The sequence below is a fragment of the Sparus aurata genome, chromosome 11, assembly GCF_900880675.1.
Source record: "Sparus aurata chromosome 11, fSpaAur1.1, whole genome shotgun sequence".
Classification (NCBI taxonomy): domain Eukaryota; kingdom Metazoa; phylum Chordata; class Actinopteri; order Spariformes; family Sparidae; genus Sparus; species Sparus aurata.
Window position 1 is genome coordinate 13,473,036 of NC_044197.1, and position 12,684 is coordinate 13,485,719.

Consider the following 12,684-nt stretch of genomic DNA (forward strand, 5'->3'; position numbering starts at 1 on the left):
AGACTGACATATGTGAGTTAAACAACCCTCTCAGTTCTCCTGCCTGATGTTAGCAGTCACGTCAAGCTTTTCATGCACCTGACTGCCCGTCATACCCAGTACCCACACACTGTGTATACCACCTAACCCAAACACTGCAAACAGAGAAGAATCGCCATCTGCACAGCACATGCTACTCTCATTGAGAACTTTATTTGCCTTCTACCATTCTTTCACACTTTCACTCTCTCTGGCTTTTGTTCTTTGCTCTCTGTCTTCCTTGTACTATTAATCCTCCCTTCCTTTTGTTCTTTTTTTCTCTTCAGTTTGCAGAATTGTTGAATATGCCCCTCATCGTTTTACCACAACGTAGAGATAGAAATGAGTAATGGATGGAGCAATTAGAAGAGAAGCTTGGAGAAAGTGAACATGATGGAGGAAAGGAATCGAGGCAGACTGTACTGATATGTGACAGTGTTAGTTTTTTTTTTTTTTTTTTCTTGATCTGTGTATTAACAGCTGCGCGCCTTTCATTAACGATTAACGAAGATCATTTTACCGACTCCTACAGCTGTCGAGTAAAAAAGTAGTCCCGGTTATTATATGTTCCCCTCTTTTCCAGAGTTCAGTATTTGGCCTCCACGGTTTGACACTTCCTTCTGTTGTATCGCAGCCCGGAGCCCTTTAGCTCGATCCATCACTCACATTCTCCGACTCAGATTTAAGGAGGTATAATAGGGGAGTGATGTAGTCGACAAGAGTGAGCCTTCTCGGCTCCAGCACCTTGTCATCGGCACCTACTCACGCTTCAGACCCGTAAAACCTTCAAACAAGCTAACACTATTGCTAGCAAACAGCCAGGATTTAACGCACTTCAAGGTCGATAGCTGTAAAGCAGACACATGTTGATAAATGACATTTTCTGAAGCATAAAAGATCACTCTGATTTCCTTTTTTTTTTTTTTAAAGTTGCTCCCCACTCCTGCTCCCTACCCTCTTTTTTTTTTTTTGTTTTCCCTCCAAAGCTCACTAATGAATTTTTGGAGGGCTGCTCTCTTGATCGCGGGTTTTCCAAGAACATCCGAGTGCTCCGCTCCTTCCAGCTTTGTTCTTATAAAGCTTTCATTAAATTACAATGGGAGTTTCTCACGCATGTAGTAGATGAGACAAGGAATAAAAACCTGCAGTAGTAAACTGTGTGGAGAACCGTGTCGATGTAAGTTACTCTGTAAGGCCCGCTTGTAAAAGAGCCAGTCTGTCGGGGTGAGTGGACCACTTCAGCATGAGAACACCCACTCTGTCAGTCAACACATGCATGCGAGCGTGCACACGTACGCATAAACACGCACGCACGCACACACACAGACACACAGAGGGAATGTTTGCATTTTTCCCCTCTCCCCCTCAGCCTCTCCTGCAGTGATTGACGTGCTCTTTCATTCAGCCCAGCACAAACTCAGGCGCCATGGTTACAGCTTCAGAGATGTTCTTTTCCCGGGAGACAGACAATATTGAAATAACAACTCCCTTAACAACACAACCAACGACACACACACACCCTCCCTTCTCTCCAGGCATCCTCTCCTGCACTCACCCGCCGGTCTGTCGTGTCTGGCGCAGTTTGCCATGTAAAGGGAAACTACTGGAGCTGGCAGCGTCACAAAACAGCCTGGCAGGTGTGTGTGCTCTGCCAGCTCCAGCCCCCTGACTCTGCCCAGGCTCTGCTCTGGTGTTTCTCTTGGAAAAACCCTCGAGACGTGGCGAAGAGCCCTGTGGGTCAAGGATGAGGGGCAGTGGCACCTTACTGGCACAGAATCAGCATCTGTAGAGGCAGAATTAGCTACTGTGGCTAGTTAGCCACCAGGCAGGTATTAGCCTGTCTGGACATAGCATCACACCTCCACATGACCTCAAATTCAGAGCAATAAAATAATCTCATGAGAGATGGAAACAGAAATGAGGTAAAGTGTCGTTACTCAGACAGCAGGGGGGCTTCAGGGTTGAGGTACGAGTTGAGAAAAGCCTCAAAGTCATGTTTTCTGAGGACTGAAATGGTCGAGAGCCATTTCTGGATCTCTGAGTGTAGCAGAAAATCCTCTTGATGAAACGTGGAAAAGAATTAATAAGATCAGACTCAGTTCTTGGTTGTACAGTAGGAGGAAGTGCTCAGGATCAGTCGCTGATAGAGAGCTGAGAGGAGGGTGGACACACTTCTGAGGTGAAAGTGAAGCGAGAAAAGAGTGGATAATGGGAGAGTAATTCATGCCTTTAGCTCATCAGTTGTCTCTTTGCATTATGAAACAAGTGCGGCTAGAGCCAAAATGCGCCCACAAGACTGGTTAGCAAACACAATGACCTCAGAGAGAGGCCGAGAGGGAGAGAGAAGGAGAGAAGGAGAAAGGGAGAGAGTCACAAGGTTGAGCTTAGAGCTTTGGTTGTGATTATCCCTGCGTAAAGGTTACCTGGAGTTGAAACATTCAATACGCACGATATGGGCATTTGTGATTGCAAAAACATTACTTAATTGCGTGAGTTACGAGTTAGACTTTTGACATCGGGCTCAATCAGTTGTGCAGCTGTATCGGTCTTAAGCTGCTCCACAAATCACCCGCTGCTCGGATGCTGACATTCTCCCTGCAGTATTTTCCGAAGCTCTAGTCAGGTTTCTTAGTAATTAGGATCGTAATGCACTGATCAGACCGGTGTGGTTTGAAGATATGATGAGCCGAGTCTAATCAAGTCAGATTGAAACTATCTTACTGGGTTCCATGTAGAACACACCTCTGGTTCATGTAAGAGAGCTAAGGGGTGATTGACAACTTGGTCCCGGCTGCCAGGCCAGTCAGAAGTGGCGTGGGATTGTAGAGGGTGGGAGCAGGGACGTTAACCCCTGGTGTCTAGGACAGCTGTGGAGTCGTTGTGCTGGCTGGCGGCTGCACGCTATAAATTCTCTCTAAAGAGGGTTTACTTTTGATTTTAATGGGTGCTGTAAATTTACGGCACCCAGGCCTGGTGAGAGAGAAGGACGGGTTATTTTTTTAAAGGGTCTCTCTCTCTCTCTCTCCTTCTCTCGCCCTTTTTTCCCCTGTTTTCTGCCTCCTTCAGAGGAAAGTCAGTGGAGTTTTGCCATGTCTTTTGTGGTCTGCTTTCACCTGTAGTCAGCCCGTATGGAAAGTGTATGAAAATATCCTGAAATAAAATGCTGCAAAAGAAACTTCACCGACAGTCGGGAATAACGGCTTCATTGTATATTAAGGTCACATTATACAGTATTTTTTAAAGAGGAACACTGGCCATGCTTGCACAGTTTCTCCCCTTTCATGGCAAATTCCTCCACAGCGCAGAGCAGAGAGAAATGAGTTTGTGGATGCAAAAACTAAAAGCACCCGTCCTGTCTGTCTGTCTGTCTGTCTGTCTGTCTCTCCCTCCCTGCAGGTGCTGTTCGCCTTGAACCAGACGCTGCTGCAGCACGAGGGCGTCCGAGCGGGCAGCCTGCAGGGCTCGTTCACCACGGAAGACCTCATTACCCATTACAACTGTGGAGACCTCAGCTCCATCATCTTCAACCACGACACCTCACAGGTCGGTCAAAAGTCCCGTCACTCATGATCCAGTTGTCTTTTTCAGACTGTTTACTTGTGCAGCTTGTGAATTTAAAACAGCTGATTTTGAAAAAGGGCAACACAAAGACCATAAACAAGTATCATCTAAATCATATATAAACGATCAAATGCCATTACTGCTCTTTGCCGAAAACTCTATATTTAATATTTTCTGCCATATTTTCCTCAATTACTGCTAGAAATGTATTTAGGCTTCTGTTTTTTGTAGGAGGGGGTTATGTTACATTGTAGCCAAACGATGTCACGTAGTAAGTTATTCAGACAACACTATGTTGGCCCAATAATGGCCCCTACCTGTTGAAATTGGGTGTCAGGAAGGTGAAAGCAATCGACGTTAACTTGCCCATCATCAATCAAACACATACATTTGTGGCAGGTGTGGGGTAACAATAATCAGCAGGTTAATCTCAATTTTACACCGATGCACCAGTGTTTCAAAATTTTGAGCCAAAAGTTTGGATGTTTTGTCAATTTGTAGTTCTTTGTAGGATTATACCAAATGATTCACACATACACTCACCTTCACTCTATCAGTTCAAAAGGACCAACCGCCGACGGACGATGAATGGCGCACGGACTTTAATTTATAAAATCGTACGTCAACATTCGTTGCTGATTCTGCAACAGGGAGGCTGGTTTCCTGGTCATAAAACATGACAAGTATATGATTGGTCGTTAAGATCCAACTTGTAGTCCGCTTGCCAAGTGTTCCATGTGCTCTGACACAAGGACCATCCAGAAAACATCTCTGCACCGTTGGTATCACATAAAATTCTACTTTCCCCTCCTGTATTCACTTAAGGGCCAAATGTTTCAGAGGCCTTTACTCTCTGCCAAGAATGAAATTATCTGGAGTGAAGGTGAATCTTTTAGATTTTTGGGGGTTTCGTTTGTTTCTAATATATATAAAATATTCACACAAAAATGCCAACAACGTGCAGCCTTAATCCAAAAACATTTGTATCAGTATTCAAAACCCCCCAATCTGTCAGACCAACGATTTGAGCTGGCACCCCACTCATACCCACTTGTCTGCCATTACGCTATCATCGCCTCAAACTTTTAGGCTCGCACATCAATTCCACAAAACTGCACATTGCCGTCTTAATCTCCTCTCAACCTCAAAGTTACTTGATAGTCTGACACTTTAATAGCTCTGGACTCGGCCGTAAATACACCGGCCGACCTCCTCTAACTTAGTGTTTCCCAACATAGCCTCTGCTGCTTCAGTGATGGCCTCCTCATCAGTCATCACAGGCAGCTCTGCTAGCTGTCAAAAAGGCTGTTCAGTATACAGTGCGCACACATACGTAGGCGCCACCCTCTCCACCCTCGCATGCAGATTTACTTGAAAGCCCTCCTCGTGAGTCAATTATGCCGTGTCAACCTCCCTCACTGATCCTCGAGTCTCATTAAAGCTAACGCACCATGTAACCTCAACTCGCCGCTCAGCTGCAGAGATTCCACACCGTTTACACTGGAGACACACAAAGTCAGAGAAAGTATGCACAACTTACTGTTCAGACACTCCACTCCACAAAAGACATATACATATCTCCCTTTTTTTTCCCCTATCATGTGTGTCTATTTGTCTCTGTCTCTCTGGGGGCCATGAAGGGCTCGTTAGCCACGGTTTCAACCTGCAGCCGCTGCTACATTCGTCTCCTGCATGAGAAACTTTGAATCATACCAGTGTACCCCAGCTCCTCGTGTCATAATAACATGTATTAACATTCCCCAGCACATGCTAGAGCAATCAGACGCCTGACTGTGGTGCCTGCCTCCAGGTGATCTATAGCAGGTTTGTGTCTGTATCTGTGTGTGTGAGTGTTCAGTGCTGTAAAAGAGCAGGTGTTTTTTGATAGATTAGGACGTAATCCAGAGGCCTCCGACACTCCTGTTGCTCTCCCAGTTCAACCTTCATCATATTAGAAAGAGGCTGATGATGGGCTCCAGAGCAGCGGGGCCCAGCAGAACAGTGCAGGGCAGGTTAATGCTTTTCGACAGCCAAGGTTCAGATTAAAAAAACTCCACAAAGACAAGTGGGAAACGAGCAACATAGAAGTAAGAAAAGGAAAGGAAAGGAAAGGAAAGGAATAAGGTATAAGGTATAAGAATATGAAAGGAAAAAATGACTACAAAGAGCCAAATCATAAAGAAAGAATAGAAGACTGTCAATTGCTGGCAGGATGGACTGACTTAGCAAGTGAGTACAGAGCGATACCAGTAGTGAGGAAGGGAGGAAATATCTCCCTGTCACTCTACATTTCCTGTGCAGGTTGGGATACAAAGCAGCTAATGGCCTTTGCCATGATAACTTATCTGCATTTACCACGACACTCCCACCTTGACCCCTCTCCGACCGCACACTTTTTACTCTCGTCACGAAACACTCACGCTATCCTCGCTCGTCGGAGCAATGATGAAGCACTCCGTCTCCACCTCTCACTCTCTGTAACTGATTTCCTCCGTATTCGTCCAACTCTGCTTCACTTTACCAGTGAATCATGAACAATTGTCAGTCTGGATGAACCTTGTTCATTCATGATGACAAAACACAGATAGATACAAGACTTTAGGCTACTGATATCTGTGTGAATGACACTTATTTAATTTTGTTCTGGCTTTATTTTCATTCTGATTAACTGTGTCTGTAGAATTTGGATTTAGATTTGGATTTGATCAGGTCTTGAAATTGACAACCACCTGCCAAATAATGTATTAGTCGACCTCATTATGTTACATACACTTGTCAGGGATCTTTGTCTATCTCAGGTTTACTCTGAGCAAATTTAATTTGCATTATAAAGACAGATACTATTGAAAAGACACACTAATTTTATTGTAAATGGTATGTGATATAAAAAAAAAAAACACATCAAGCTTTGACTATAATCGTAACATTTGAAAGTAACCTGTAGATACTATTTTATCTTTGTAAGTTAAAGGGGAACTCCATCTATTTACCACACTGAAGTATGTTTACAGGTCATGGGGAGTTCTACAGCATATGCGAAAAAACAAGTAAAAGCTTTTTGTGGCGCCATTAGAAGATTAATGTAATCTGATAAATTGCTTCCAATGATGTCACTCCAGTTGCATTGTGGGTAATGTAGGTGCCAAGTTATGAAAAGCACGCTACTGCATTGCACTCCTATAAGACTGTTGGAGTCATTATGGGTACTTTAAAAACAAATTATCAAACTAGATACAGCAGAATATCGAGAGATATCACCTTTTTTTATTCCACACTTTCATTTTCCTTTTCAAAACCTGGAGTCTACATTACCCACATTGCAACTTAGGCACAGTCTGTCACAATGGATGGTTTAAGAAGAAAGCATAAAAATCGATGCAGTCGCACTGGGTTTATCGTCTTTTTAAAAACTTAGGGTCTACATTACCCAAAATGCACCACCGTTGCATCAGAGATTGGGGTGAGGTCATAGTGGTCAATATAGACTTGAGATGCTAGCTTCAAGGACTGGGTAACAGAGGTCTGATAAATGGACTTTCTATCTCATTTAACATATGCAGTACTACCCCTGACATTGATGTGAAAATTGGTGGACTTCCCTTTAATGGGAATCACAAATGAAATAATTAAATATCTGACAGAGGTATGAATTAAAACCTCTCAACAATTATGTGAAACAGGCCGTAAGAGGAGCGTTCGGGGGAGTGAGAGAAAAAGCAGCACCTTGTTCACATGTGGTACAATAAATCCCCCCATGTATCGAGTATTCAGACACCCCACACACGCACACACACACATACACACACTGATTTATGCACCATTTGCAGCTGGTCTACTGAAGTGTGAACTTGTAACTCAGTTTTAGACAGCGACTGCATGTATAAATGTGTGTTCTCGTCACACTTAAATACAATTCCAGATTAAACACATGTGCATATGTGCACTCCCGCACACATGGAAACATAAAAATGTGCTGTTACAGATCAACTCAAAACTTTCCTTCTGACTTGGGAAGACACCTCAGAGGTACTGCTCCTCAGAGTAGACACCTGTGGAGGAAGGTGACAGAAGGACTGTTTAGAGAGTGACAGGCAGTAGGGCTCATTGAACCCTCCTTGTAGGTGGTGAGCAAAACCGCTCTGACACTTTTTATACATAATATTAAGCATTTACAAAACCCAGAGGTGCACGATAAAGGTCCACACATCATCTGTATCGGCCGATAAAAGCTTTTAAATGAACCTTACTACGAATTAGACAGGCCGTTAAGATGAGCTGTAGTTATGTACATGTGATAAGACATGTTGACTTTTGACAAGAAAGGATTGGTATCGCCATTGGTAACTAGCAAGAAAGTGTTGGAAAACATTGTTGTACTGGTTATCAGCAAAAATTCAATTGTGCATCTTTACTGTGTATTTCAAGTGGTGATTATCAAGAAACACAAGGACAAAAATATTGATTGAAAGAATATATATGTGATGGTTTGGGTATTTGTTTTGTTGATCTCCTGTTTTATTTTGCAATTATATCCCCCTGTGACTTGTTGACACTTTCTACTTCCTGCTGTTTCCCTCTTGTGTTCCTGTGTTCCTCCTCAGCCTGATCCCCCCTCACACCTGTCTCACATCAGCCTCAAAAGCACTGCCCTGTTCCTGTCATCTCTCCACCTGAACCTCATCCCCTTTACTAATTTAGTTTGTATTCGAGTCTGTGTTGTCCCCTCAGTCTTTGCCTGTGCCTGCTCTCCGGCCCTCGTGTGTTTCCTGTGTTCCTGATTTGTTCCTTGTGGTTTTGTGGTTTGTCCTCAGTGTTTGTAATACTTTGGTATTTTCCTTTTGCATTTTGTATTTTGGGATTTTGGGACATCAGCTCATTAAAGCTTGCTTTTTGTTCTTTCCTTTCCTGTGGTTGCAAGTGTCTTGAGTTTAGGTCCTTTTTGTGTAACTTGTGACAATGTGTGTATAGATAGATATACATTTATATTGTAGAGACAAAAAGCAATAAAAGTGCAATGAACTGAAGTGTGAATCTGAACTCTGGACGCCAAAGTAGGAAGTACAACACATGGAAAAGAATTTTAGCACCACAATAGTATAAACAGCCCTCAGTTAGGAAAAGACGTAGTTTTTACTGGCAGCAGACAGCATGCCAGGAAGAGCGAACAGACCGAATGGACGCACTCCGGTGTACTGGGATTCCACCTATCTCCAATATTTCATACTTTATTGCATATATATCAAGCGAAGGAGCCAGAAAAAGTCAAATACAGGTACAGTGATACCCTGAGAGGAAGCAGAAGAACTCAAGACAGAGAAAGTGAGACGGTGTGCGTCTGAGTTGGACGGCTAAGACCCCGATGCCAAACGCAGACTACCCCACGTCCGACCCCGCTCATCCTCACAGATTAACAGCCTGTTGAATCCAGCGATGCAGCCAAGAGGGGAACGAAACGCGGACTGTCTCCGCCTGTCTGGCTCTTAATAAATCACAAAGCAATTAAGCACACTTTCACACGCTCACACAGGCGGATGTACTGTACATACACGCATATAACCACATTAGTGTACACAGTCACACTGAGAAAAAAATGTGCTCACACAGCCATAGTGTTGACACTTCCCTCTCCTTCATTCATCGATGCCGTCTCATTTAAACACCAGCTTGTGCAGCATTGCATTGGTCATTTTCTGTCAGGCGTCACATCACAAACACTCCTGGTTGCCAGGTCTCACACTCACATGGGCCCACACATTTGCCAGGTTGTCACCAACACCCCCATTCAGTCCTCCTCTTTCATCCCTCCCATTTTCTATCCCTGTCGATTTCTTTCACACCAGCTCTTTCTTTTTGTGTGTTTGATGTAAATGACTCGTGGTGGCTTTACTCTGCTACGGATTCTAACCATTAAAATGTTCTCACTTTCTCTCAGCTGCCTCACTTCATCAACAGCTCCCTGCCAGCCCACGACCGCATGACGGCCCTGCAGATCGACAGCTATTTTCGCCAGGAGCTCATCTACAAACGCAACGAGCGAATGGCTCGCCGTGTGTCCGCCTTGCTGCAGAGAAACCCCAACCAGACATACTTTTTCGCTTTTGGTGCAGGTAAGGGAGTCTCAAGCACTGCATGGGGGATTAGTTTCTTGCCCTCGCCACAGCAGATGACCTTTAAACATGCTGGTTATGTGATGTCTCTCTGAAGGCCAAACAAAATGAGTATCCAACATGGCAGCAACTCTAATGTAAGTCTCTATTTTTGTATTAGATGGGGTCTTTCCAAATACATTCTGATTGGAGCTGAGAGTGTGTGTTCGCATGTAATTGTGAAGTGAAAGAGAGATCAGGTTTGTTTTGGTCCGTAACACTGATCCTGTCAGCACTAATGTGTGTTTATGGTGAACAATTTGCTCTCCTTTGTGTTTGAGAGCAAATCTGGAGAAAAAGCAGGACAATAATAGTGCACAATGGTTCCCAGATCTCTGGCATGAAAAACACGTATACACACACAAACATGCACGCATGTACACACACACACGCGCACAGAAGTCTCAATTACAGCCAGCTCCCACCTCAGAAATGAAGAAACCATGAGCTGTTTGTTTCAATTAGCATTCCTGGCTAATGCTGCTAATGTTTCCTGAATGGTGTAGCGTGTCCTGAGGGAAGTGTGTGTATCTGTGTGTGAGTGAGTGCGTGTATCAACATACGCATAAATGTAACTGTGTTTGCCCACAAAAGCAGGTGGTGGGTGGGTGTCTGTTTACTGTACGACTGTGTCTGCGCTTATGCATCTGAAAATGGGTGGTACCGCCTCTAGGGTGGGTGTGTATGTGTGTGTGTGTGTGTGCCACGGTGTATGATTAATGCTGGATGCCTGCGTCCTTCCTCTGAGCATTTCTGCTCCCTCTGCTCTTTGTACTGTTTGGACAAGGCTGCTGTTGCACCATCCAGCTGCCATGTGTGTGTCCGTGGACTGAACACTGTAAGGTAGCATGTGTGCTATGATGGAGGCAGGAATTTGTGCAACAGCACTTTAATAAGTGCACATCATTTCTCTGATGTGTCTGTAGATTAAATAATGAGGGTTGACGACGTGTCCCTCTCCTGTTACACATTGTATTTATGAAACAGTGAAAGTCATGTTGACCTCAGAAAGCAAGCGATCCAAGTCTAACTCCTCAGGCTAAAAAAAGCACAGAGGAGTTTGGAGTTGGAGAGGAGTGAGGAAGTCAAGAAAAAACAGTCATGTTTCCCATTACAAGATGTTAGCAATGTTTTATTGTTTAATCCATGCACGGATGAATGGGATGTGAAAACATTTTCCTAAGACAGCCGGGAGACAATTTTGTTGTCTTTTGTCAAAACAAAGCGCATGTCATTAATGTTTACATCCTGTTCTGCCACGAGCACAAGCCTCCTGTCCGTAAGTATGCACACACTTCCTTCTGCGTGGTGATTGACTTGCCACGTGTAGCTCAGGAGAAAGAAAATAGCTCCTACATGAAACTGTTTCATGATTTCTGGAAAGAGGCATTACTGTTTTGTTTCTTTTGCCTCCATTTAACCAGGTCTATATAGTCCTATTGAGATCATAGATCTCTTTTACAAGGGAGACCTGGCCAACACAACTGAACACAGAGTTACAACAGTAAAGTAACCAAATATACATCTGCACACTGTCAGATAAAACAGTTGTGCACAGACAACTTGGACTCAATGGATTTAATCATAGTTTTAAAATCAGTGGTACAATATTCTGAAGTTTTATACAGTCTGTAAATTGCTCCATGCAGTAGGTGCCTAAAACCTCAAAGCTTTCTTTCCCAATTCAGTTTGGGCTTTGGGAACAACGAATAGCAAAATGCCAAGAAAACAAAGACTGTGCCTTACATATTTCAAGTTGAAAAGCAAATATAAGTTAACAGGGAGTTTGCAGAGGATTTGTAAATACACACATACCAATGACTGAGGTGGCCTGCACCTAAAGCAGAACAATTCACTTTCACGTACCACACACAATGACGAGTAAGAAAAACCACAGTTTGTGATGAACCTCAGAGCCCGGTGATGCATATGATCCAGCACAGCATGTGAGGTCACTGGCAGAGGCTGTTGAGTTGTTGCAAATTATATATATATATATATATATTTTTGCTGCTCGGAACTCCGCAAGCCATCTAGTTCCATTATCTTTGAGATGAGGCAGACATCTCCACGGCTGATATCTCCAAAACTCCAAAACACCAAAACTAGGTCATTGGTTCTCGACCTCGGAGTCGGGTCATGATCACCAACCAGTGGGTTGAAAGGTATTTATGGATGAAAATAAAATAAAATAAACATAAATATGCTTTTTTTTTTGTTTCATATAGGACTGTCCCTTTAAGTTGAAGTGAAAACTTTGACGTAGCCCTGTACTTGTGTGTGAGAGCTGAGTTTAAACTAAAGCACAGAGAGTGGAAAGTTAAATTGGACTTGTAGGTTATGATTAAATGACTGATTCCCTCGAGATAAAGACAATTCAACAATTCAAGTCTGAATGTACTTACATCTAAGAACTCGAGTCAAGATTCTCTTGCTAACATAGGTTGTTTTCCTGGGCAGCTCTTGGATGTGAACAGGGAAGTGTGGAGAAAAAGGACGGAGCAATCATCTGTGGATAAATACGCGACTGTTGCTGAGTCTCAGACTTTGTCAGCTTACATTGAGCAGACTACCAACAGTTCCTTGCCCGCATTTAAACTTGGGGTAGATAATGATATGACGGTGTGCAACAGTGGTTAAAACCAATGTCGAATTTTTGTCATTTTGGAAGTGAACTTACAGGGACTACGAAAGGTCGCATATTTTGGCGCGTGTGTTTCCTCTGTTGCCCTCTGTTGAATGTTTGCACATCAGGAAGGCAGCTATGTGTGAGCGTTCCCGTGTGTCCAACCTGGCCTGGATAGAGGGGAGGTGAACGGGTGTGTCGGGTCACCTACAGGCTGCAGTGTGTGTGAGAGACCTGACAGCTAGTGTGAGGTGATATGAGCCATTACAGTTATACCCCCCTGCGTACACACACACACACACACACACACACACACACACACACACATACAGT

General features: G+C 43.7%; 1 protein-coding gene across 1 annotated transcript in view; it reads left to right on the forward strand.

Moving 5' to 3' along the window:
- Positions 1 to 12,684, forward strand: part of trabd2b (TraB domain containing 2B) — a 68,307-nt gene that overhangs the window by 36,102 nt on the left and 19,521 nt on the right. Inside the window, exons 3-4 of the mRNA XM_030432286.1 lie at positions 3,415 to 3,561; positions 9,512 to 9,686. Coding sequence (XP_030288146.1) covers positions 3,415 to 3,561; positions 9,512 to 9,686 — 322 coding nt within the window. The remainder of the gene's footprint in view (positions 1 to 3,414; positions 3,562 to 9,511; positions 9,687 to 12,684) is intronic.